Source organism: Myotis myotis, unplaced genomic scaffold, assembly GCF_014108235.1.
Source record: "Myotis myotis isolate mMyoMyo1 unplaced genomic scaffold, mMyoMyo1.p scaffold_m19_p_8, whole genome shotgun sequence".
Classification (NCBI taxonomy): Eukaryota; Metazoa; Chordata; class Mammalia; order Chiroptera; family Vespertilionidae; genus Myotis; species Myotis myotis.
In genome coordinates this window covers 61,806,647-61,833,483 of record NW_023416390.1, presented here as the reverse complement: position 1 = coordinate 61,833,483, position 26,837 = coordinate 61,806,647, and the positions used below count along the sequence as shown (strand labels likewise).

The 26,837-nt window shown below is 38.7% G+C and overlaps 1 protein-coding gene across 3 annotated transcripts in view; it reads right to left on the bottom strand.

Moving 5' to 3' along the window:
• Positions 1–6,509: 6,509 nt before the first annotated feature.
• STAM2 (signal transducing adaptor molecule 2) overlaps positions 6,510–26,837 on the bottom strand; it is a 43,121-nt gene continuing 22,793 nt past the window's right edge. For 2 of the 3 annotated variants that reach the window (XM_036319057.1, XM_036319059.1), the window contains 7 exons: positions 23,129–23,223; positions 17,431–17,513; positions 17,201–17,288; positions 16,157–16,211; positions 13,433–13,586; positions 11,055–11,224; positions 6,510–8,958 (listed from right to left, as the gene is read on the bottom strand). In XM_036319057.1, the coding sequence (XP_036174950.1) occupies positions 8,730–8,958; positions 11,055–11,224; positions 13,433–13,586; positions 16,157–16,211; positions 17,201–17,288; positions 17,431–17,513; positions 23,129–23,223 (874 nt within the window). In that variant the 3' untranslated portion in view covers positions 6,510–8,729. The remainder of the gene's footprint in view (positions 8,959–11,054; positions 11,225–13,432; positions 13,587–16,156; positions 16,212–17,200; positions 17,289–17,430; positions 17,514–23,128; positions 23,224–26,837) is intronic. The other variant, XM_036319058.1, reaches the window with a different exon arrangement.

The following is a 26,837-nucleotide window of genomic DNA, read 5'->3' as shown; positions in this document are numbered from 1 at the left end:
AAGGGTGAAAGAAAACTCATGTTTACTGAAAGCCAGGCATTGTGAGGTGCTATGCGCTCTCTGCTAAATTCATCTTTATTCTTCACTAGAGGCCCAATGCACGAAATTCGTGCAAGAGTAGGCCTTCCTTCCCCCGGCTGCCAGCACCAGCTTCCCTCTGGCACCCAGGACCCGGGCTTCCCACCACCTGGGACCCAGGCTTCCCTCGCAGCCCCAGCTTCCTCTAGAAGTATAATTAGCAGATTACGCTTTTATTATTATAGATTCCACAAACATTTCCTGTGCCTAAGCTAGGGCCTTGGAATACACTAGTGAATAAAGCAGTTCCAAGTTTTAAAAGATTTTACAGACCTAGTTGGGTTAGAATGCTTTCAGATACAAATAGGAAAACCCTACCAAAAGTAGCCTAGACAAATAGAGGGAACAGATAAAGGGTTTATTTTTTCACATAAGAAGTCCAGCGGAAGATAACCTGGAACTGGTACAGCCACTTAGAGGTGTCATCTAGGAGCCAGGTATTCTGAATCTTCCTGAACCATCGTAACTTTCTTCCCCATGGTCACAACATGATTGCTTTAGCTCCTGACATTGCACCTGCCTTCTAAGCCAGAAGAAGGGGAGCAAAAAACCTTTTCCTTCCAAGTTTTTTCTTTCTTCCTAGGAAGCCCTCCTCAGAAACTATGACCAAAATCATGTCATGTGGCCACCCGGGCTGCAAAGGAGTCTCAGAAGACAAGTGCTATTAAATTGTTTGCTGATTTCCATACGAAGGCTGCAAGTGCATATTGAATGCGCCAAACTATAGCATCTGAGACAGAGACAGAGCCTTTTGACACAAAGACAGGTCATCCCAGTTTAACATGACAACCCCTATAACATAGTCACAAGGTGCTACAGACGTGCAGCATGGTCTGTGGCCAGAATCAGGGAAATTTGAGCCAAAACTTGAAAGACAATTTGTTAGATGGGTAAAAGAATTTCAGAGAAAAATAACAGGGCCAAACACAGGTGTGAAAAAGCAAAATTGGCACCTGAGGAATTTGGGGTTTGAGGGTTGGAATCTAGCGTGTATGCAGGAAAGTGGAAGAAGGGGTTAGCAGGGCCGCCAACAGTGGGATCGTGAAGATCCTAATATGTGATTCTAAAGAGTCTGGTGCTTATCCAGAAGAACCCCATGCTCAGGCTGAGTGCTCTCAGCAACTCTAATTTTTGAAGAAACCAGGCTATGTAGGCCCTGGGTCCCTAAGCTTCGACTCAAAACTACTCTCCTAGTTCAAAACAGCCTCAACCAGTTGTCACCTGGTGTTTTCCTCAGCAATGCCTTGAGTTTTGCTTTTCTCTAGTCACAAAACACAGAATTCTGTGAGCTTCCTTAAGTTCTTGCTTTCTCCACCTGACCCCTCCTCCTCACAGAATCTCAGAGAGAGCTCATCTGTTTACATCAAGCTCTGGTCTCACCTGCGTGACGGGGCCAATTGTACTGCAAGGTACACATTACACAGATCCAGCCACCCTTATGCTCTTCCTACATGAGTATTCTTACATCTGAAGGAATTTTCTATCTAGGGGAGCCCTTTGGGACCCCATTCATCTCAGTGTTTTGTGGGAAAGGAAGCTATCACCGGAGATAACTTGACAACCTTATCACACAAATTATTTCTAGGTAATAGTCCCTCTAGTATAGCGAGCAAAAGCACATGCTTGCGCGAGAGACAGAGCCTGGTTTAGAATCCCAGCTTTGCCACTTACTAGCTTGTGAAGATTAATCTCTTTGTCTGCCTCTCTTCCTAACAAGTGTTATGAGAATTCAATGACAATGTATATGAAAATGGTTTTCAATCAAGGCAAAGTGCAATGCCTACCATTACACAACTAGTGAGTGTATGGCGAAGCCACCAATACAGCTCAGGCGTGGAAACTCAAGTTCTTAGCATCCCCAGCATATAATAATGTTACTGACTGCATTAACAAATGCTAATAAATCTTTTAATTTTTTCATGTTTCAAAATAGAAGAGACAGGAGCAGTTTGAAACTTTTATTCCCATCTCCACTTATAGGGTCTCTGTCTCTCTTAAGGAGGTTTCTAAAAGAAGGTCTCAGCCCTAACCGGTTTGGCTCAGTGGATAGAGCATCGGCCTGCGGACTCAAGGGTCCCGGGTTCGATTCCGGTCAAGGGCATGTACCTTGGTTGGGGGCACATCCCCAGTGGGGAGTGTGCAGGAAGCAGCTGATCGATGTTTCTCTCTCATCAATGTTTCTAACTCTCTATCCTTCTCCCTTCCTCTCTGTAAAAAAATCAATAAAATATATTTAAAAATAAATAAATAATAAAAGAAGGTCTCAGTTTTAACAATTAGGTCAGCTGTAAATATATTAATTCTAGCCTTTATTGACTGAAAACGATGGTATGCTTATACCAGAGAATCTTAACAAGAGCTTATTTGACCCTGGCAGAGTGACAGAGCAATTCGACTTTGAATTTACCACACTGGCAACACCAGTGGGCAGGACTATCTCTGTGATCGATACTGTATAAAGGAATCCTCTACATTCACTCCAATCTTCTCCCCTGCCTTCTCTCCATACATTTAGAGGCTGGAAAACAAAATATTCACTTTCCCAGACTCACTTGCCTCTTAAGTGAGTAGCCTTTTGACCCTTTTTTGACCAATGATTCACAGGTGAAAATCCCAGGGGGTTTCCCAGGAAAGAAATATGGTAAGATTATTTTTGGCTGGCATTTTAAGTCCCGTTTTTCTTTTTAGACAATGCACTTTTCACAATACTTGTCTGAAGTTACTTGGAGGGGGAAAATATGTGACAGCTAAAAACTGTCTCTACATTGACACCTTAACACATTCGTTCATGTGATATCTGTTCACCACTGGGAGCTCTATCCTAACAAGATATCACTGACACCCCTTGAGGTGTGTGACACAGTGATCAGGTGAGGACAAGGCTGTCACCCCTTAGGACTGTCAACTATATAGCTATAGGGTTGATCTGTCATAGTTGTACAACTTAGGTCCTAGAACTGACTACCCGTAGGGTGTGTTATAGCAGTGTCAAAGAATGGCTGGTCAAAGAACAGTCTTAGTTGGGTAACTACCTCATACAAAACAATGAAGCTGGACTCCTACCTCACACCATGTACACGATTTAACTCATAAATGGGTCACAGACTAACTATAAGAGCTAAAACCATAAACATCTTAGAAGAAAATAGGAGAAAATTTTCATGACCCTGGATTTGGCAATGGACCCTTAAGATATGATACTAAAAGCATAAGCAACAAAAGAAAAAATAAACTGGATTTCATCAAAATTAAAAACTTCTGTGAATCAAAGAACATCATCAAGAAAGAGAAAAGACAACCTACAGAATGAGAGAAAATATCTGCAAATCGTTTATCTAGTAAGGGTTTAGTATCCAGAATATATAAATAACTATTACAACCCAACAACAAAAAGACAACCCAATTAAAAAATAGGCAAAAGACTTAGACATTTCTCCAAACAAGTTATACAAATGGCCAACAAGCATGTGAAAAGATGTTCAACATCATTAGCCATTAGGGAAATGCAAACTAAAACCACAATGAAGTACTTCAACATCTGCTAGAATGGCTATAATTTTTAAAAACAGGAAATAATCCTTGGTGAGGATGTAGGGACATTGGAACATTCTTCACTGCTAGTGGGAATGTAAAATTGTTCAGCTGTGTTAAGTTTGGCAGCTCCTCAAAAAATTAAACATAGAATTACCATGTATCTCAAAGAAGTGGAAATTGGTACTCAAATACAGGTACACACACATCCATAGCAGCACTATTCACAATAGCCAAAAGGTGGGAACAGCCCAAGAACCACCAACACATGAACAACACAGACCACAGTATATGTATGTGAATCTCATGTACGGTGGTCTATGTGGAAATGAACCTCACAGACATTTGACACAAAAAAGACACAAAGTTCTAATTTTGGAACTAGAGGTGGGGTTTGTACATTGTGAATGTTCTAAATGCCATTGAATCACGTTCACTTTAAAATGGCTAATATATTATACCTTGGCCAGTGTGGCTCAGTTGGTTGGAGCATCGTCCGGTGCACCAAAAGGTTACAGGTTCGATTTCTGGTCAGGGCACAGAACTAGGTTGCGGGTTCAATGTCTAGTGGACACATGTACAGGAGGCAACTAATCGATGTTTCTCTCACATGGCTGTTTCTCTCCCCTTTCCTCTCTCTTTAAAATCAGTAAAACATATCCTCAGATGAGGATAAATAAATGAAAGAACAAATAAATAGGCTAATTATATGTATCATCGCAATTCTTAAAAAATGATAGCTGGCTCCTTTGACCAAAGTGTAATCAGTAAAGGTCACTGATTCACTATAAAGGTACTGGGAAGCCTTTATTTTACTCTTTAGGATATTAAATGGTGTAAAATAAGAACAAAACCAAACTCTGTTCTTTGGTATTATTTGTGGGGAATATTCATCCAGTTTTGTTTCTTCTGTTCCTCTGTTTGTCTTTGAACATCTCCCTTCCAACACCCACTACTCAAGATGGGCAGAAGAGTGGACAGTAAATGTATAAATTATTTGTTAACACATCTGGCATAAAGAAATCAATTATTGAAACGCAGATGTGGTGTTTAAAAAATCAGTAAAATGGGATTGTGGAATTAACTGGGAGTTTGGTTTCATTTATCCAGGCCATTTCATTCTAGTTTACAAAACATAAAAACTGCTACTGGATTAGACATTTGTCTCAGAAGTCTTGTGACAATTTTAGCCAATCTTGTAAGTTTGGAATGCTTGGCACTCAATTTCGCTGCATACTTTAATCTTTTATCTTCGTTGCATACTTTTATGTTTATTAGTTTCCTAGGATGCCCTAACAAAGTACTTCAAACTGTGGCTTAAACAACATAAATTTCTTCCCTCTCAGTTCTAAAGGCTAGAAATTAGAAATGAAGGTGTCAGCAGGACCAAGTTCCCTCTAGGCCAGTGATGGTGAACCTTTTGAGCTCCGCGTGTCAGCATTTTGAAAAACCCTAACTTAACTCTGGTGCCGTGTCACATATAGAAATGTTTTGATATTTGCAACCATAGTAAAACAAAGATTTATATTTTTGATATTTATTTTATATATTTAAGTGCCATTTAACAAAGAAAAATCAACCAAAAAAAAAGAGTTCGCGTGTCACCTCTGACACGCGTGTCATAGGTTCGCCATCACTGCTCTAGGCTCTGGGGAAGGCTCCTTGCTTCCTCCAACTTCTAGTGGCTGCAGGCAGTCCTTGATTTGTGGCAGCGAAACTCCAATTTCTGCCTCCATCTTCTCATGCCTTGCTCGCTGTGTCTCTGTGTCTTCTCTTCTTATAAGGACATCAGTCATTGGATTTAGGATCTACCTAAATCCAGGATGTCACCCCAAAACCTTTAATAATTATATACTACAACGACTTTTTCCAAATAAGGTCAAGTTCTGACATTCTAGGTTAACATGAATTTTGGGGGGATACTATTCATCCCATTACACTATGTCAGCAACATAATTTCTCTCTTTGACACAGTAAGGCTTTTTTAAAAGTCCAATTCAAATTTAGCTTGGTAATATTAGAATTAAATCTTCTGGGGAAACTTTAAAAAATAAATTTTTAATCTTCAAAAGAAAATAAATTTTTAAAAATCAAACCCTTAGAACTGGGTCCTCCCCTTTATTGACTAAAACTGATGGAAGCAAATGAGGAAAATGTCTTTTGATAGAAACAAAGTATGACAAATAGATCGGTGCTCTATTCTTTATAATTTGTTACTTACAAAAATAACTTCAATAAATTCTCTCCTGGAAGTCAGGAGACTTGACACATACAATTTTTACTATGAAAAACTTTTTAAAAAGTCCCCAAGCCATAATTTTTTTAACATTTAAAATTAATTTGTTAACAATCTGGAAGGTGAAATTTTATAACCAAACATCTTCAAAATGAACAGTGAAATCTATGTGGTCAAAAATCAACTACTGGAAATTGCATATGATGACAATGTATCTTTCAATTATCATAACTGATAATTATAACCATTTCATGTCCAGGTAATTTTATAAATAAATCATCAAATTAAAAGACAATGTTGGTAGACTACATTTTCCACACTATAGAATATATCCAGCCCTAGCCAGTTTGGCTCTGTAGATAGAATGTCAGCTCATGGACTGAAGGGCCGCAGGTTCGATTCCAGTCAAGGGCACGTATTTAGGTTGAAGGCTTGATCCTCCACCCAAGTTGGGCATGTGCAGGAGGCAAGCAATCAATGTTTCTGTTTCTCCCTCTCCCTTCCACTCTCTCTAAAAATCAATGCAAAGAATATCCTCAGGTGAGGATTAACAACAACAAAAAACCATATCCCGCTTCATATATTTTAACACCCAGGGGAAAGTTTTTTAGATTAATGAAAATTGCAATTTCAGGAATTCTTTCTGATGTGCCAAGACTTCATGTGAAATAGCAGAAGTTATTTTTATTTTTTATATCAAAACAGTAAGTATGAATCCAATGTAGAAATCTGATGTTAGACAGTTCCTTTGGCAGAAAACATTTAATTATAAACAGGTTTTAAAATAAATACAATCCCTAAGATCATAGAAAAGAAAAATAACAACCTGTATTTCTCAACACTAAAAAGATCTCAGTACACCAATTTAATAACATTTTCATACTATCAACAACCTGCAACACAAACTTCATTACAATATGGCAAAAATAAAATTATTTTAAGAGGGAGAAGAAACTTCTGAATGTATAAAATTTCACAGATAAGTGCCAATATACACTATTTATATACATGTTGCATGTTACATTATTCCAAAACTACTCAATTGGCTGATCTCGATTTAGTGGGTGTGCAATATTTATACTAGTTCAACTTCTGAAGAATTAAGCTTTTACAATTCCAATGACAATTATACATAAAATATTTACACAAATATTAAAATAGCTGTTTATTAAATATTGTTTGGGAGAAAAAAAAGATTTTCCATATATATATGCAAACATTAACTGTTATCAAGAGCAGCTTTGTAAATGTTTTTGTGTTTTGCATTCTTTAAAGAATAGATTTGTTTCCAAAAGGTAAGGTGCCATTTAGAATTTTTTATAAGTATATAATTTAATTCACATGGAAGGAAAAGAAACACTGCATGAAAAACAGAACATACTGCTTGTTTTTCCCTTTAAATGTAGACCAAGTAGTATATGGACCATGTTGTTCTAGGATACTATTTCCTTGAAAAAGGAATATACTTAGAATCAAATTTCTTTAAACAGTAAATGATAAAAATTTGTAGAGCACTATTTCATATGGATTCTTAGTAGGATGATTAAGGGCTTTCTTTAAAAAGTAATATAGAAATCTTGCTTCCATACAATTAACTTTTTAAAACTAAACTTACATTTATCGTTTTTCCCAGTCTAAATATTACATATCTGAAGGCATATGCATTTGCATTTTCTATTTTGTGTTATCTAAAAAATTGGTAGATGATGCAGTAGTGTGGGAATTTTTAGAAAACAATCCCTATTGAGTCACTACCCAACTCCTACAGTGGGATCTGTTAGTACTGTAAGCTCATTTAAAATGTAGATTTCAGAAAAACTGTCTTGATAGCTTTCCTATCAATCCACTGCCTGCTGTTATCCCACAGGCTCAGAAAGAAATGGCCCAATTTTTTGACAGCCTGGCACAGCAATGGTACTTAAATCACCTGTGAAGCAGCAATGTATCAATAAAAACACACTTATCATCCATGGTTGGCATCCATCACATCCTATTAGGAATGTCTCATGGCTCAAATTCACATGTTATGGTAAAAAGGAAATGCAGCATCTCTTCACACCCACTGCATGAAGGAAACACAGGGACCACATCTTCATCCCAGAATGGCCAGTCATTTGAAAAGGTCAGTACAGTGGCAATTCTAAATTCCAGGGACCCTTGCAGGAAAAGAAATGTTCTCCAGGGAATGGAAATGTTTTCTGGGGCACTCCTTAGCCCACTACTGGCATGACTGGGGGACTAGCTAAATGCTTTATCACACATCTGCATTTACATGGTCTTCACTTTTAATAACAGAAAACACTTGGTTCCTTCCAAATTTCTCTTGCTACTGTAGACAATGATATGCTAATTATTACTCAACATAACACTGAGAGCAAAACTGACAGTACTGCAAATACAACTGCAATTTAAGGTGCCAAAAGGAAATATGTTGGCAAGATAAATGCTTGCACAATAAGATATTTGCCTTTAAAAATAATGGTGTGTGGGAAACTGAAAAAAAATATGCAGACAAAATATATTTAAAGGTTTCGGTGCTCTCCCAATTAACATGACATTTTAGGGATAAAGGATGGTTTCTTTATAAAACGTAAACATATCATGCTGTTTAATGTCATAAGGCTACTTATTGGGTATCCAGATTTGTGTAGAGAAATTTAAAATTAAAACTAATTGGAAGCTGCCTCTGTTTAAGTTTGACTTCAAACAAACTGGACTGATAAAAACCCTTTTATGGCCTAGTAGAGTAAGAGCTTTTGTGCTTTATTTATTCACGGTCCATCCTCAGAAAAAAAATCTTTTCCCTCTTAATATTTTCAGATTAGAGTTATAATGGTCGAATAATACACATAGAAAGGCTTTCAAGAAAACGCCTGGCTTGTTTCTAAAGGAGAGGCTGCTGGTGGTAATTTGTTTGCTGCTGGGCCATGGCGTGCGCTGGAACTGCCATGGGGAAGCCTGACAGCTGTGGCAGACTGGCTGCAGTGTTCTGGTAAGATGACAGGTCCACAGACATCCCCATCTGCTGCGTGTAGGCAGCTGTGCCAGCAGCTGATGGAAGGGCAGAGTTCTGGTTCATATAAGTAGGATTGGAAACAGGGTCTTGTCCAGGGCTACAAACAAGATTTTAAAAAGAAAACCATGTTTACTTTGCATAGTCTAGGTTATGGTAAGAAATCAATCATCCTGAGAAAATAAATATGCCTTTTCTATCTTTTCAAGTTTATTACCTCTGCTATTCTAATTGTGATTTACTCACTCTACCTATCTAACACTGTTAACCCTTTGTTCGCCATAAGACACAAGTGGCAGACCTCCCCACGTGCCATGCGCATCTATAGCCGCAAATCTCGCATATCAACTCTGGTCGCCCAATTTTAAAATCAGACTTGTTAGTGACATCTCTGGGTTTGTAAAGAAAATTATGGTAACTTAAATTCGTAAATATTCCAGGCGCATACGGAAGAAATTCCAATATCAACATATAGGGCTGCCACTCAGACACGCAAGAGAAACACTGCAAAACTTGAGAGTTTTTTTTGTTCATTGAGATTTGTTTGTGTTATCATGAATTTCACGCCTAAATGGTAAACATGGTGTGCATTCTTCATTATTTTTTTACAGATTTTGTCTTTGGAGCATCAACAAAATTTAGTGTTTTCGAGGCTTTTCATGTCGACAGTTTATTTTCATTTTGTGCTCGCTTTTGTTGATATTTCCGTAAAATTGAAAATTGTCATTATTTTATTATTGAATTTATTGTTGTAATATATTGCGCAAATAAAATTCAACCTCCATAAAAAGCATCAGATGAAGAAATGATCGAATCATGCACCTCACAAGAAGAAGATGACGTCCTTCATTCAACTCCAGAGTCAGATGATTTAATTAAATTCAAAATATCATTGTGTGTGGGGATGGTTTCCATTTTGGACACGTGGCAGTTAACTGGTTAATGTACTTTTTGTATTTGGTAAGAAGAAAGTACTCAAAAAGTAAAAAATATAAGATAACAAGGTCCATTTAATCTGAAATAATTTAAAAATCTTTTGGGGAGCTACAGACTGTTTCTGACAGCAGAATCCTTGGCAGCTTCAATGAGAACAAACCCCCCGCCCCCCACCACCCCCAGCTCAAGTACACCTTTAGCCCATGTTCTTTCTCCCTTCCTCATCTCTCCATTCAGCACGAAGGAGCCCACCTGTTTTCCTCACATATTCTTTCCTCTTTCCTTTGGTAGAGCACTTTCAAAGCTGCCCGATTGTCAGCCTAATCTAAATCCCTACATAAAATTAGTGAAGGCAGAGAGAATGGTGTACTCTACATAGGAACCTGCATCTACCTGCAAGATAGTTCTGGCCTATAGTTTACTTATTAACACTAATAAAAGAAAACTAGGTTGAAAAATCACACTAAATTACAGGACTTCTGTTTGTTCCTGTAACTACATACATTTATCTTAAAAGATACGTAATTTTAAATTACACCAAATACACTGCTCACAGTATAGGAGGCTTAATGTTTACACTACCTGTTTCTTCTCTGTAATTCTTAGTGTTACCCAAGATAACAAAATTTTGCATTTTAATCGAACACCAATATGAACAAGTTTATTTAATTTCCAGATAGCTAAAATGTATACTTATGGAATTTAAGAGTAGGGAGAGACCTCAGAGATCATCTACACATGATTATATGGAGTGCACATTCGGTGTGGCTAAGCAAAGTTAATAGAAGGCAAGATTTAAATATGATTTTCAGAATAGAAGTGTTATCATAAAAAATTAGACCACAAATTCTCCAATTCAAACACATTTCTTTAAGAGTCAAAATAACAGTTTTCTGATGTTAGGCATGCATACCGATAAATATGTCTGGGACTACTTTGCTAGTCTGATTACAGCACCATGCTATGGTGTATATATATGCTAAAATATATCATGGGCTTGGTCCCTGTGGACAGTTAGCTTTATTTTGTTCCAGGACCCAGACTATAAGCCATGGGCAACCATCTTAGTGTGGGTAACAAAGCTAAGAGCAGCATCATTCTGACTTCATGAAATTATGAATGGGCAGTTCTATAACTTTATCTCAACAGTAAAAGATAGCACTATTATTACAAAGAGAAGGGTCTACTTATTCTCCTTCTGAAAGTCTGTGAAAATGTAATGCACCCAATTATACAATTAACACAGCTCCCAAAACTTACCTCATATACGGAGGCTGCGCAGGCTGCGTTGTAACTGAGGAATTCACATTTGGAGGCAGAGATCTCAGTGGACCTATCTGATCTGGTCCGAGGCTGTAGCTTTGGGCAGCAGTAACTTGGTGAATGCTTTGACCCATATAATTTCCACCATGTGATTGAATTGGGTATGTCTATTAACAAAGAGAAAAATTGACTCACTGAACTCCCAAACATCTACCTAACAATATATTTAAAGACTTAAATGAAATAAAATGTTCTTGGTTTTACCAATCCATTCACCCCAGTATAGAAAGTGGAGTGCCAATCTATGGGAATTTATGATTTTCTTGGTTGTTCTTTTATTATGCCGGGGGTTGAAAGGAAAGGAGGTGGTGTGTTTTTAAGTAGCAAATTGGAATCCATCCAGGTTGCCTATTACTCCAAAACGTGTCTTGCTGAGTGCCACAGAAAATTAAATACTCCCATGAAGGACAACCACCAGAAAGATGACCTTCTTCACCTGCACCCCCGGATGACTTAATTCAGCTCCTTCCTAAGAATGACACTTAGGAGAATATGTTGAAGAATGAGACTATGTTGAAGAATAACGGCATCAGGGCAGGGTCCTCCCTGGCAATATGTCCTTACTTCCTGCCTCTAAGACAGGACAAAAGTAAAGAGTAATTTTACTTTTGGATAAAGGAGATGTATATTTAGGAAACAGCAAAACGGTCTAAGTCCTTTTGGTTACTTATATGTAACCTACTTAATTTTCAGAGTAACATCTTAAGGACAGGATCTAACATCTGTCTATTAATTGCAGAATTCAAAACAATGTACATGTTTAATAAATATAATATAGCAACTATCATCACTCCAGTTTTAAACTATTTTTAAGCAAAAATTATTGAAATGAAAATTCAGAATGCTAGAAATGCCAAATCAATACATTAAGTGCAATCCTTCACTTCCTCGGCAGACTTGTAACAACTCACTGACAACAGACTGAGACTGCGAATGGACCTCTTCTGCAGTTACGGTTTCTCGCCAGAATTAATGGTGTGTCAAACCAGGTTTTCCTAGTACGGACACTTTTCTTCAAGATAGAATAGGAGCTTTGACTATTTCAAATGCTGTTATGAATGAATAGTGTAGACAGAAGTAAAGAATCAAAGTGATAGAAATCTAACTTTTTAAATAACTGAGTTGTGTGTAGCAAAGTACAGGTTGTAAATCATATGCAACTAAACACAAAAACCTGACATAAGAATGACAACCCTTTCCAGACATACAAAGAAGCAAATATAATATAATTCTTTTAATATAAATGGTAAACATTTCTATTTTGTTCCATTTTCACAGCAGCAGCAAATAGCTCTGAAAAGAGAAGCAATATTGAATACACTCCAGATGTCTTCTGCACCCAGAAATCCTTTCTACTTTCATTGTAATGACTCTTCCATCATTTTCAAAAGTTAAGGGCATAGCATATTTGATAAAGGCATCTTGTTTGATGTGACAGTTACCATAGTAACTATTCTTTTTCTACTTAACAATTAAGTTATCTCAAGTCATCTAGATTACGCAACCACATTCTCTTCTCTTTTTGGCCTCTCCTTCACACCATCCTTTACATACCAGTTTTCATAAATTAACATGAATTCTGTTCATCAAAGCTCATTCTGAATTCAATTGCTAACTGGCTGAAATTTGAAAAAGGCTTCAGAATACTGGAAACTGATAAATAAGTATTCACTTCAGCTGGGAAGCATACGTAAGGTGTAAAGTCCTGAGAAAAGATGCTGTTCATGTATAGCTTGAACTGAACCTGCATCAATAAGCCGGCATCATATCCTCATGATACATGAAATTTTACCAATTTAAGTCATGCCTCTAAGAAAACATAAAACATGATCTGAACTACAAAAGTAGTTCATTAACAAAACCTTTTAATAATCACACAAGTCAAAGAAATCTTGACAGAAATGTTAAATCTTGCTTGTTGAGCAATAGGAACAGCATCAGTACCTCATGTGGAAGACTTCTGATATGTTACACAGTGTCCTAAAATCTAAGGATCTATACTCTATCCTTACAAAAAGGACTTATATATACTTTAAAGATTTATGCTTTATATTTACAAAGCATAAAAAGAACCAAAAGTCCTCTCATATATTTAGTAGTCTCTTTATTTTGTTAAAAATGAACTAAAATGTATTTGTGAAATATCAGTATCTAATTTGTCCTGGTGAGCACTAATTATTTAGCCAATACTTTTTGACTATCAAAAATGAGTTTTATAATTTTATTCATGAACCATAGAAAATTTAATACCATGCTTTAAAACTTCTTTAAACAATTTTTTTAATTTTAAAAATATTCTAAAAAAACATGCTCACCTGCATTGGAACCCCAGCTGATGAAGGTGGGTAATGTGCTGGAGGATGGAGCTTTGAATAAACTGAATACACTGGTGCTTCATTCACCAATTTGTTATAGAGTTCCAGAGCTTCTAAGACTTTTACATTCAACTCAGACAATTCTGAATGCTTCCTGATATAGAAGAAAAGCACTTTAATACTCTTCATAGTTTTTAAGCATAAATTTAGCAACACAAATTATTTTTTAATGTAGCACATTTTTTTAAAATATATTTTTACTGATTTCAGAGAGGAAGGAAGAGGGAGAGAAACATCAATGATGAGAGAGAATCACTGATCAGCTGACCCCTACGCACCGCCCACTGGGGATCAAGCCCCCAGTCCGGGCATGTACCCTGACCAGGAATCAAACCGTGACCTCCTGGTTCATAGGCTGACGTTCCAACACTGAGCTACGCCAGTTAGGCAAATTTAGCACATTTTCTATTCATATTTTATTTATTTTTTTTTTAAATATATTTTTATTGATTTTTTACAGAGAGAAAGGGAGAGAGATAGTTAGAAACATCGATGAGAGAGAAACATCGATCAGCTGCCTCCTGCACATCTCCTACTGGGGATGTGCCCGCAACCAAGGTACATGCCCTCGACTGGAATCGAACCTGGGACCTTTCAGTCCACAGGCCGATGCTCTATCCACTGAGCCAAACTGGTTTCGGCTATTCATATTTTAAATAGTTCTTTATATACAGGGTAGGGCAAAAGTAGGTTTATAGTTATGAGTATGCAAAACACAGAACTTATATTATTTTCCATTCAAGAAACTGTAAACCTACTTTTGCCCCACCTTATACAATGAAAGAATATTCAAAACGGGAAAACAGGAGGAGGAATTATTTAATTCTTATAATAACTAGCTAATGTGACTTCATAAAACTAGTCCTTTCCACACCTCATAAAATGCAATCAAATCATAATTTTGGTGCTAGGAGAATTTTGTTCCATATGTTATAGATTTCTGTTGGAAACTCAATTACAAAGAAAAAAAAATTCTCAATTTCGGGAAGAGTCCAGGCCTTAATTAAAAATCTTAGTAGAAGAAAGAACTCAGGCAAGACCCAGAGTCTGCTATGAAATACAATATGACTGAAATAAAAACACAGTCACAAACAAAATTATGCATATTTCCATTTGCTTATATTCATGAAAGGATGAACTGAAATTTTTTTTAATAATTATCCCTGAAAATTAAAATGATGTTATATAAACTAGCCTCTACTGCTCTTATTTGTTGATTTCTTTTGAGAAAGTGAGTGAAACGAGATACCTTATTATGTAAAAACAGATCCAAATAAGAGAATATATTTTCAATTTGCCCAAGGAACTCCAGAGAAAATCCTTCTGACTTGGTACCCATCTATCTGTTCCACTGGGAGGAATAAAGAACTCCCTTTGCAACTGACAAGTTCATAAAAGTTACATGGTCACTTTATCAGGCATCCATCAAGCCTGTTTATTAAAAGTAGCTCTTTTTCATATATACGCAAGAGGCCTAAGAGACAAGAGGCAGAGGCCGGCAAACAGACAGACACAGGGCTCTCAAATAAATGAGCTGGCCTGAGACCTATCAAGACTTGTCACCTTTCCTCTTTAAGAATGTGATACCTGAAACAAACAAAATATGCTGTTTCCTCTCTTGCATGTGTGACTGTATGAGGTAGGTCATACTTTCAGAAGTATCAGTTGTAAAACACACAGGAAGCTTCAGACATTAGTGTCCATGCTAACAGAAGTATGGCTAAGAATTAACCACAGGCTCCTTTTCCAGTTTGATCATTCATTGACCATTAACACCCCTGCACCGAAACCAAAGTAGCAGATGTTTAAATAGATAGTTAATGCTTTCCTCAAAATAAGAACAATAAAATGTGATGAGACGACCACTATCATTCCTTTAAGTGCAACAGGGATGTATTTTTCTCTTCTGTAGGAAATACAAAGAATATATTACAAAAGCCCAATGGAACAAAGACTATAATCTCCAGTGACTAGAAAAACTTGCTGCTACTACCCTTCTCTGGTGAAGGCAGTAAGTAAAGTAGTCCCTGTTCTTGTGCGGCTTTATGTAGCAGTTCAATAAACAGAATCTAAAAAGGGATGACTATGAAACACTAACGCCTTATTATCCTTATCTTCCCTTCACTATTACTTCTCCCTCAGATAGAAAGCTCTGAGGAACAGAAGGGGCTAAAAATAAATAAAAAGATCAATACCCTGATAGCCTATCTTTCTGTGCTGCTGCTATTTCTAAGAGTAAGAGTAAGAGTAGCTGGGATAATGAACTTAAAAACACAACAGAAATACAAGGAAGCAAAATAATAGAAGGTATGTTCATTGGATTTAGCTTCACAAATAAAAGGGAAATTTCATTTGAAAGTTTTACAAATACTAATTCTCATCACATAACAAGACAATGCTTGACTAAGATCCCTGGTTCTCATTTTGCACTCTATACAAATTTATTCTTCATTATTTATTATCCTGCAATTCCAGCCCAAGTAAGAAAATGAAGACTGGCACCATAAGAACAAGAGTCCATGCTTCTACAGATACTCTGTTGCCATGAAAAAAAATTTTTTGTTACCAAAATAAAAAGTAGCACTTTGCTATTAGTTGGTAAGAGTTTGAGAAACTAAGAAGTAATTTCAATAGATTGACCAGATTGACCACAAAGAATCTCACCTATCAATCTCTTCAAGTTTTTCATCTATCATTGGACCCATTTGTTGGCAGATACCTATAAATATAAACATATTTTAAAATCTTTAAACTTAAACCAGTTTAAGTAAATTTAAACAATGTTTAACAACAGAGCACCACTATGCAACACCATGCATAATACAAAGAGAATGCTACAGGAAGGACTATATAAGACCTAATTTTAATACTATTCAGCACCAATATTAATATCATGTGACCAAAGGCAAAGTAAAAAAACCCAGAAATTCCACTGTGTTCTCTAAAAGTACTAAGTTTTACAGGCTGTGAAATTTGGAGTTATCTCAAAATCTTAAAAATACCTAGGAAACTATCATTAGCTACGTAAAATAAACTTGAGTCAGTGTATAAAATATGTAATTATGAACAGATGAAATACGAACATTTTTCATTTATTTAAGCCATTTCAAAATTAAACATGTGTATTTCCAAATTAAACACTGATATAATGACCAAAATATTCCATAGTCATAACTAGACTTTCTTCTATTGAAAGATTTAAGATTTATCCATTGGTAAAGATTTTTCCCTCAAAGAATTTTTTTAAAAGGCATAAAAACATTTACTTTGTTTCAATCCCTTGAGGATTATAAAGACATCAGTATGCATCAAATGACTACATTACAAAGTTAACACAGATCATGTATAATTTTGACCTTTAAAATTATACAAGAGAATAAAAACAGGGATAAGAATTTTTAATATTTTGACTCATTAAGTTATTAATAGGCTGTTATTTCTTATTCTGTCCTTTTTTAGGCTGCCAATCTCTTCGGGCAATTTCATTAGTGGGCTTACAGAAACACAAAGACTTTCTTCTAGAAGAGGATAGGCAGGTTTATAACAACAATCTCCAAGCAATATGTTTACTGTGTAACTATACTATTCTGTTTCCCGCCACAGATTTCTAATCCCTACAAGCAAACACAAGGCAGAAGAAATTTAAGATGTTATAAACCACTAAAACATTAGAGGACAGTAAAGTAATCCCTCATATTCACTAAGTACCTTCTAAGTCCAAGAGGTCCTGGGAGTCTGGTTTGGAATCAGTTGGATCTATACTCTGGAGTACCTGCAGGGCTCTATCCATCTTATCCTAAAAAATAATAGGATACTTTAAAAACTCACTAGAGTTTTCATTTCAATGAACATAGAAATTACTCTTTCCAAGCATTTTCAAAGACAGTGCATTTTAAAAGTCGTGATAATTTAACTATTAAACAAAAGAAGGGCTCTACCTCATCTATATAAACAGGCTCAGGCTCTGATATCTTAATTTCTTCTTCTTCATCATCAATTACATTCAATTTGTCCACAGCTGCTATGAAAACAAAGTAAACTTTAAGTTCCTCAACATTTACTATGGTCTTTTAGTCATTTGTTTCTAAGCAGTCTGTAATTATCAATAAGAAAAAAAGGAAATTCTTTAAATAGTACAGTCATTGCATTTCATACGTTATTACATATGTTCAATTATTGATGCCACAAATATTTAGCTTTTACTATGTGCCAGGCATTGTTCTAGGCATTGGAAATACACCAGTGAGTAAAACAGACAAGAATACCTGCCCTCATGGCACTTCATTCTGGTGGAACAAGCAAGCAATATTAATGGGAACAATCATAACAGGCATTTTCTGGAAAATGGATATTACCACTAGAGTGAATAAATATAGAAGAGTAGGGTATTCATTTATGGAAGGCTGATCAAAAACAGAATCATTTTTTCCCATTAGAAATAATGTAAAATGAATTACAGTGGGGCCTTGACTTACGAGTGTCCCGACTAATGAGTTTTTCGAGATACGAGCTGTCTCTCGGCCGATTTTTTGCTTTGAGTTGCGAGCTAAAATTCGGGTTACGAGCCAGCTTCAGATACCCCACCACTAGTTGGCGCAGTGAACGTCACAGTGAACGCCACAGTGAACGCCACAACATCAGCCCAGCATCACGTGTCTCACTCGTTCACTTTTTGATTTGACATATGAGTAATTTGAGTTACAAGCTCTGTCACGGAATGAATTAAACTCGTAAGTCAAGGCCCCACTATAATCCATTCCAGACCCCTAAATGATTTCCTGTTTTAACCTTTCTTATATATAGTACATGTCTAATGTACTGTTTAATCTATAAACACTTTAAAAATAAAAAGGACATGAAATGTAAATGAAAATTTAAAACTGAAATGTACAGTAAAGAAAAAAATTTAATATTAATAAGCAGCAACAAAAGCAAAAAAAAGATGAAAATATACACAGCACAATTTTCTGAGATATTAACAACATGAGTTTTAGCAGTAAACTGACTCATACTTGCTCATTCTCTTCTTTGTCGCCTGTGAGACACCTGACTAATCAATCATACAGGTATCATGAGCATGAAAGGGTTGTCAGGTTGAGAAGCAAATTGTTTGAGATGGGAGGCATTCAAGAATTGAGGTTTGACTATATTATCTACTTAGCTAATTCCAGTTAAATCTATGCGCTCTTTCTACACTCTTTCCTTGCTATAAAAAAAGTATTTCCTATCTGAACAAAAATAGACTTGATCACAACTTAACTTTAATAATTAAAGCAACACAAAACAAAACGAAAAAAACCTCTCATATAGAGAAGGTTGAAAAATAATTTATACATATACCCTCAAACTATTTAAATGTTAATTGAGTGTTGTTATCATATACTATCTATCCTATCTAATAATAGAGAAACATGGCAATTAGCCGTATCTCCGCTACCCTTCCTATTGGCTAATCAGGGTGATATGCAAATTAACTGCCAACCAAGATGGCGGCCGACAGCCAGGCACTGAAGCGAACAGGAGGCTTGCTTGCTTCAGTGACGGAGGAAGCCAGTGACGTTACCCGCCTGCCACTGCCGGACTCTGAGCTTGCAGTTTAAGAAACATTGTTACAAATATAGAAGCTAAACAAAACCCTAGAAACCTGCTTTCAGCCAGCCAGGCTTCAGCCAGCAGGACCGCAACATTGTTTCAATTATAGAACAAATGCAGATCCCTGCTTTCAGCCAGCTGGGATCTCAGAGCTGGAGTGAGCAGGACTGCAACAGTGTTACAATTATAGAACCCAAACAAACCAAATACCTGCTTTCAGCAGCTGAGGCCTCAGAGCTGGAGCCAAGCCTCAGAGCTAAAGCTGGCCCAGAATAAAAGAAAAAAGAAAAAAAGGAGCAGTTCAGAGCTTCAGTCACCCGCCAGCCTGAAAACAGCCCTCAGCCCCTCACCCAGACTGGCCAGGCACCCCAGGGGGGACCCCCACATTGAAGGGTGTGTGACCAGATGCTAACAGCCACCATCCCCTCATCCAGCCTGGCAAGGCACACCAGTGGGGACCCCCACCCTGAAGGGGGTGTGACCAGCTGCAAACAGCCATCATCCTCTCATCCAGGCTGGCCAGGCACCCCAGTGGGGACCCCCACCCTGATCCAGGACACCCTTCAGGGCAAACTAGCTGGCCCCCACCCGTGCACCAGGCCTCTATCCTATATAGTAAAAGGGTAATATGCCTCCCAGGACCGGGATCAGCGGAGCCGCAAGGCCTCCCGGCACCGGGATCAGCGTGACAGGGGGCAGCGACCAAACCCCCTGATCGCCCTGCAGCTCTGTGTGTGACAGGGGGCGGGGCCACAACCTCCCTATCCGCCCTGCTCTGTTAATGACGGGGAAGGCGCCCCAACCCCCTAATCAGCCCTGCTCTGTGCCTGATACAGGGTAGCTCCCCAACCCCCTGATCGCCCTGCGGCTCTGTGTGTGACAGGGTGCGGTGCCCCAACCCCCTGATCAGCTCTGCTCTGTGTGTGACAGGGTGCGGCGTTTCAACCCCCCCCCCCCCCACGGGCCTGCTCTGTGACGGGGTAGAGCCATAACCTCCCCATCGGCCCTGCCCTGAGTGTGACTGATGGCACCCCAACCCCCTGATCAGCCCTGCTCTGTGGGTGATAAAGGGCGGTGCCCCAACCCCCTGATCCGCCCTGCTCTGTGTGTGACAGAGGGCGGTGCCCCAACTTCCCTATCGGCCCTACTCTGTGAGTGACAGGGGGGAGATCCTCAATCCCCTGATCGGCCCGGATTTGTGCGTGACAGGGGGGAGCTCGCCAACCCCTTGATGGGCCCTGCTCTGTGCGTGACAGGGGGGAGCTCCTCAACCCCCAGATCGGCCCTGCTCTGTGCGTGACAGGGGGTAGCTCCCCAACCCCCTGATCAACCCTGCTCTGTGCATGACAGGGGGTAGCTCTCCAACCACCCTGATCGGCCCTGCTCTGTGCGTGACAGGGGGCAGCGCCCCAACCCCCTGATCGGCCCTGCTCTGTGCGTGACGCGGTGGCGCCACAACTTCTCCATCGACCCTGCCTTCAGTTTGACAGGGGGCGGTGCCCCAACCCCCCAATCGGCCCTACCCTGAGCATGACTAGGGGTGGCATCGCAACCTCCCAATCTGTCCTGTTCTGTGCATGACTAGGGGCAGCGCCCCCAACTCCCCAATCGGCCCTGCTCTGAGCCCGACCAGGGGCTGCACCTAGGGATTGGGCCTGCCTTCTGCCACCTGGGAGCGGGCCTAAGCCAGCAGGTCGTTATCTCCCGAGGGGCCCAGACTGCGAGAGGGCACAGGCCTGGCTGAGGGATCCCCGTTTTCCCCCCAAATGCACAAATTTTTGTGCACTGGGCCTCTAGTATATATATAAAAGCCCAGCAACCATTATGGCGGAACGACCAGAATGATCAGTCACTATGATGAGCACCGAACACGAGGGGGCAGACACTCAATGCAGGAGCTGCCCCCTGGTCATCAGTGTGCTCCCACAGCAGGAGTGCCACTCAGCCAGAAGCCGGGCTCACAGCTGGCAGCGGCAGTGGTGGGAGCCTCTCCCGCCTCCCTCCACCGCAGCGCTAAGGAGTGGCAAGCCAAGCAGTAAGGAGCAAGCAGGCAGGCAGTTAGGAGCGAGGGGTCCCAGATTATGAGAGTTGGACATTCCCCCGAGGTCCCGGATTATGAGAGGCCACAGGCCGGGCTGAGAGGCACCCCCTCCCCTCAGTGTACGAATTTCATGCATCGGGCCTCTAGTATTTTAATAAGCAAACTTTGGTTAAAAGAAAATTACAATAAAACTCTGTATAATCAGCCGAAACCGGTTTGGCTCAGTGGATAGAGCGTCGGCCTGCGGACTGAGAGGTCCCGGGTTCGATTCCGGTCAAGGGCATGTACCTGGGTTGCGGGCACTTCCCCAGTGGGGGATGTGCAGGAGGCAGCTGATCGATGTTTCTCTCTCATCGATGTTTCTAACTCTCTATCTCTCTCCCTTCCTCTCTGTAAAAAATCAATAAAATATATTAAAAAAAAAAAAAAAAAAAAAACTCTGTATAATCAAAGAATCTTTAAGTCCCCTCAATTAGCCACTTCTTTAAAATATTTGCCTAACTTTCAAATATGTCCTAAGAAGCAGAGTTTAGCATAACATAAAAATATAATGAAAACCCAGAATATTTTTTACTTTTAAAACTGCATCTCAATCTCTCCAGCCTATACCAAGGAGAAATTGCTGTATTGGATCCCGTGAGCATGATTCTATCAGGTTATTAAAAATGGTACCTCCAATTTTCATATCTATTTACAGTTAGACCAGAGGAATGTAAAGTATAAATAGTGGTAAAGTACTTGGTATTCAAATGAATATTCATCTACCTCAGCCTTATTTTAATTAAATGCAATACTCCACCATACAAAAAGGATGTTATACAGCAGCAATTTTCAACCAGTGTGCTGCAAGAATTTTAATAGTTTGTGTGCCACAAGATGCAAAACGTTGAAAATCACTGTTATATACAATGCACAGAGCTTTCAATTTAAGTACTCTAGAATTGGTAAGGATTGGCACCAACATGTCCTATAATGAATCAGTATGAGGACAGACTGGCTGACTTTAGAATCCCAGCTCTATCACCTACTACATAAGCCCTCAGCCTCAGTTTCTTTATCTGTAAAATGGGTTAACAAAATTACCCATCTCACAGACTTGTGAGGATTAAATAGTGTAAGCAGAGGACTTAGCAAAATGCCTGATACATGACTGCTCAAACAGCCCTGAGCTCTTTTATTTCTGATCACCACCATCATTAGTATTATTATTATTAGTTGTTCCTTACACTCAGCTCCCCTCACGTCCCTGCCTGCATCACAAATGGAAGCTTTCTCTGCAAGGTTGACAGCAGCTGAGGGAAACCTACCATCTTGTTAACATTATTATTGTCCGGAGTAGGGGTCCTCAAACTTTTTAAACAGGGGACCAGTTCACCGTCCCTCAGACCGTTGGAGGGCCGAACTATAGTTTAAAAAAAAACTATGAACAAATTCCTATGCACACTGCACATATCTTATTTTGAAGTAAAAAAACAAAACGGGAACAAATACAATATTTGTATTTGCATGTGGCCCGCGGGCCGTAGTTTGAGGACCTCTGGTCTGGAGTATCCTAGGATCAAATCAAGGTGGGGAAAAGCCTCTCCTAACCCCTGTAACCAGAGTTGTCAACCAGCCCCTAGCCCCACTGCCCCTCCTTCAATACTGTGGTTCAATGATGAATAAAACCAGTATCCTTTGTATTGAACCGACACAAACTGCCTCTTAAATTACAAATAGGTTGATTTAAATATTTAATTGGTCACAAATTATTTTACGCATTATATGTCACTACATATGTTAACTCTCAGAAGATTTAAAACACCATGATAAAGAAATAATTCTTGGAATTGACATGGATAAGTTAACCCCTTAAAAATGGTAAGAAGTAGGTTAAATTGTATTGCCTATAAATGTTTTAAAACAAGAGTTAAATGCCAATTTACTTTATATTCAAAATTGAAGCATAAAAATCAAATGAAAAAAACTTGAATCAATTTAACCTTCCCTAAGATTTAACTTACCTGCCTCCGACTCCATGTTTAAATTAGTTGTTACAAAATTAGATGGGAAGAGTCCTATTCCTCTATGATTTTCTCCTTTCCACCAGTTGGCATCACTAAAAATATAGTGCAAAAATGTCATTTGTTCCTATACATTTCAATGCATTTGTGTCAAGATGAATTATGATAAAAATTAAATTTAGCCTCCTTTGAAAAATACTAGTTCACATACAACTATATTTAAAAGTAGGTCTTAAATTTAATAAAAGATATAAAAAAAGCACAAATAAAACAAATCCATATTCTCATATTTACATTTAGAATTAGCAGTTGTTCACATACAATTCCAGGCTTTTAAAATAATAAAAAGATTATAGATAACACTGAAGTCCCCTTTATCAACAACCCACATCTATCCTACCACACCACCACCATAAAGCTGCTATGTAGCCTTCTTGTCAGTGTATTTTTTATTCATTTACAAATATCTTTAAGCCAACTCTATATAGTTATAGATCTTTTCAATTACATTTTAATACTTTCAGATTTTTTTCAGATGTTTATCCTTTTTAAAGTTCTATCATACGAATATGGCATATTTGATTTATCCATTCCCTTACAGATGGACATTTAGGAATTCCAATATTACACCATTACAAAGATTGAGGCAATGATCACTCTAGATTCAGGGACACACCTGCAACACTTCTCTCTAGGCTTATACACAAACATGAACTTGCTGGGCCATCCTATATAATAAAGCCCTAATATGCAAATCGACCAAACTGCGGAACAACCGGTGTCTATGACGCACAATGACCACCAGGGGGCAGATGCTCAACGCAGGACGCTTCTGTATTGAGTGTCTGCCCCCCACCCCGAGAGGTAGGTGACCAGTGACGGCAATAGGGGGGTGGGGCCAGCCAGTGGGCGGCACCAGGACGCCAGCCAAGGCGGGTACCAGCGGGGGCCCCCTGATTGCCCCGTCTGCCGGTCGCCCCACAGATTGGCCCCAATCGCCAGCCAGGCCTAGGGACCTTACCCTATATATTGGGAACAGTCTCTTAGATTTAAAAATTCAAACCTGGCAAGGCTACTCTAACACTAAAAAAACAGGGTGATGCAGTGATGATCTGTATGGACTCTGGTTTGCACATTCTGTGGTCAGCCCTTATGACTGTATGACAAAGCTAATTACTTAACTTCTCTCTGCTTCAGTTTTTCCACCCATTAGATGGGGAAAATGGTACTACTGCCTCAGAAGGATCATGTTATATACTTTTTATAATCAGGGCAAAAAGATATAGCTGCCCATACAACAGCAAGATGCCTTTCAACTGTATGAAAAGTATGGTCACTAGTGCATATGCAGCATCCCGGATTGCAAAAGGGATGTCCGACTGCTGGTTTAGGCCCGATCCCCTAAACCGGCAGTCAGACATCCCCCGAGGGCACAGGCCAGCTTGAGGGATGACCCCCTCCCATACACAAATTTCATGCACTGGGCCTCTAGTAGATATAAGCATTTCCCATTTTATTAGATAGTGCCAAATGTTTCCTAAAGGGGTTATGGCAATTCACACTTTCCCATGTGAGAAAGTCATTTCCCCTCGTGCACATTAACTATCCAAGCAACATGATATCATTCAGGAGAGAAATCACATCTGCTGTGCTCATCTGCATTTCCCCAGTATCCATGTGTGCTTGCTGGCCTTTCAGAGTTGCCGGGAGCCAGTCCAAAGGTTGTTTCCCCAAGTATGGTTTTCCCCTGAAGTTAGGGAGGGAATAAAACCTCTTAACTAAGTGCCAGGCGGGTAATTAATCACTTTAACTATGAACAATCATGCTTAAGCTACATAATCTTTACTCCCTGGAATGGAGATAAGAAACGCCCTAACCTTTGTAATAGAGATTGATAGGATTGAATCAACTGGTATAAATACAGACGTAACAAGACAGCAAGACACAGAACTTAGAATACAGAGCTTAGAACACAGAACTAGAGACAGAAGAACTTCGCTGGAGACAACATGGCAAAAGATCCTGGACTGAACCTGACTACAGAAATGGGCAAGAGAACCTGACTAGAACCTGGTGACTGAACCTGGCTGGAGAACCTGGACTGAACCTGGCTGGAGAACCTAGCAAGAGAACATGGACACAGAACCTGGCTGGAGATCTGAAGCAGAACTTCGCTGGAGATCGAGACCAGAACTTGGCTGGAGATCCTGGCTAGAGATCCTGGCTAGGCTGCTGATCAACTGAACACTGTCTCCGTGTCCTTCCTTCTTCGCCGACTCCGTCTACACCTTTGGGGACCCCTGGACCTGCTGGGGTTGGACCCCGGCACAGAGTATACAAACTGCTCATTCAGGTCTCCTGTCCATTTCTGCCCCCACTGGGTTTTCGCATTTTTTCATGGATCTGTAGTTCCTTCTGTATTCTGGATAGCTATTGTCTGAACTTCATTATGAAAACACCTTCTCTCAAACTGTCACTTATCTATTAACAAATGTGTATGGTTTCTTTTATTCCACTGTGTTTTTTGTTCCATGTTATCAAATTTAACAATCTTTTTATGGATTATACTTTTATTTGAAAGAAATCTTTATCCTTAAATTCCTAAATCTCTTCTATATACTTGTACTTAATAGTTTTAGTTTTCGTTTTTATCCCTCTCTTTAATTCATCTGGAATGAAATTTTAAGTACTGTGTGAAGCTGAATAAAATTTTATTTGTACCATATAAAGAACCATTCACACCAGCAAAACTTACTGAAAAATATCTTTTTTACTGATTTATGATATCCTATCTTTCAAACAGCAAGCTGCTATCTGTTCATGAACCTATTTCTGGATTCTATTCTGTTGCAATAGTCTATATTTATTTACTACACCTTATTAATATGCCTTGGTACCTGGCAGGGAAAGGACCCTCTCATACGTTCACATTTCTATATTAATATTAAAATGTTTCAAGTTCTCTATAAAAAGTTGTTGGGATTTTAATTGGAAATGCACTGAATTTATGCATTCATATGGGGAAAATGAAATGTACAATATTAAGGTTTCTTCACCATGAACCCAGTAAATGTTGTATGTATTTCTATTTCTTTAAAAGAATTTTATATAATTTTGTCCATAAAGGCCTTATACATCTTTGTTAGGTTTATTTATTCCAAGGTCATTATAATTTTTGTTACTGTTGAGAGTGGCATCTTTTTCTATTATACTTTCTAAATAGTTGTGATTATAGGAAAGCATACCATTGATTTTATATGTTGAGCTTGTAGCCAACAACCTTAATGAACTCATCAGTTTTAATAGTTTGTCCACCAATTCTCTTGGACATTCTATATGGACAATCATAAAATCTGAAAATAATGGTAAGTTTATCTATTCCTATTCAAAAATTTTACTTATTGAGCAGGCATTCTTAAAGATGAAACTTAAGGATAAATTAACTTCTATGATTCTGCAACTTTATTTCATTTAAAAAGTACAACAAAGAGAATTTACTAAGTCATAATTCGCATGCTGGCACCAAGATGGAACTCTTAATTTACAGGTCAAGGCCAAGGAACGGTTAAAGGCTTCCCAGAGGATGTAAAATCTGATATGGCTTTTGACATTTCAGTACGCACTCACCAGAAGGAAAAGGAAATGAGGGCTGAGGAAGTAAAAATGCCCTTCTCCATTCTGGTTAAACAAGAAAATTAAAGACCAAAGA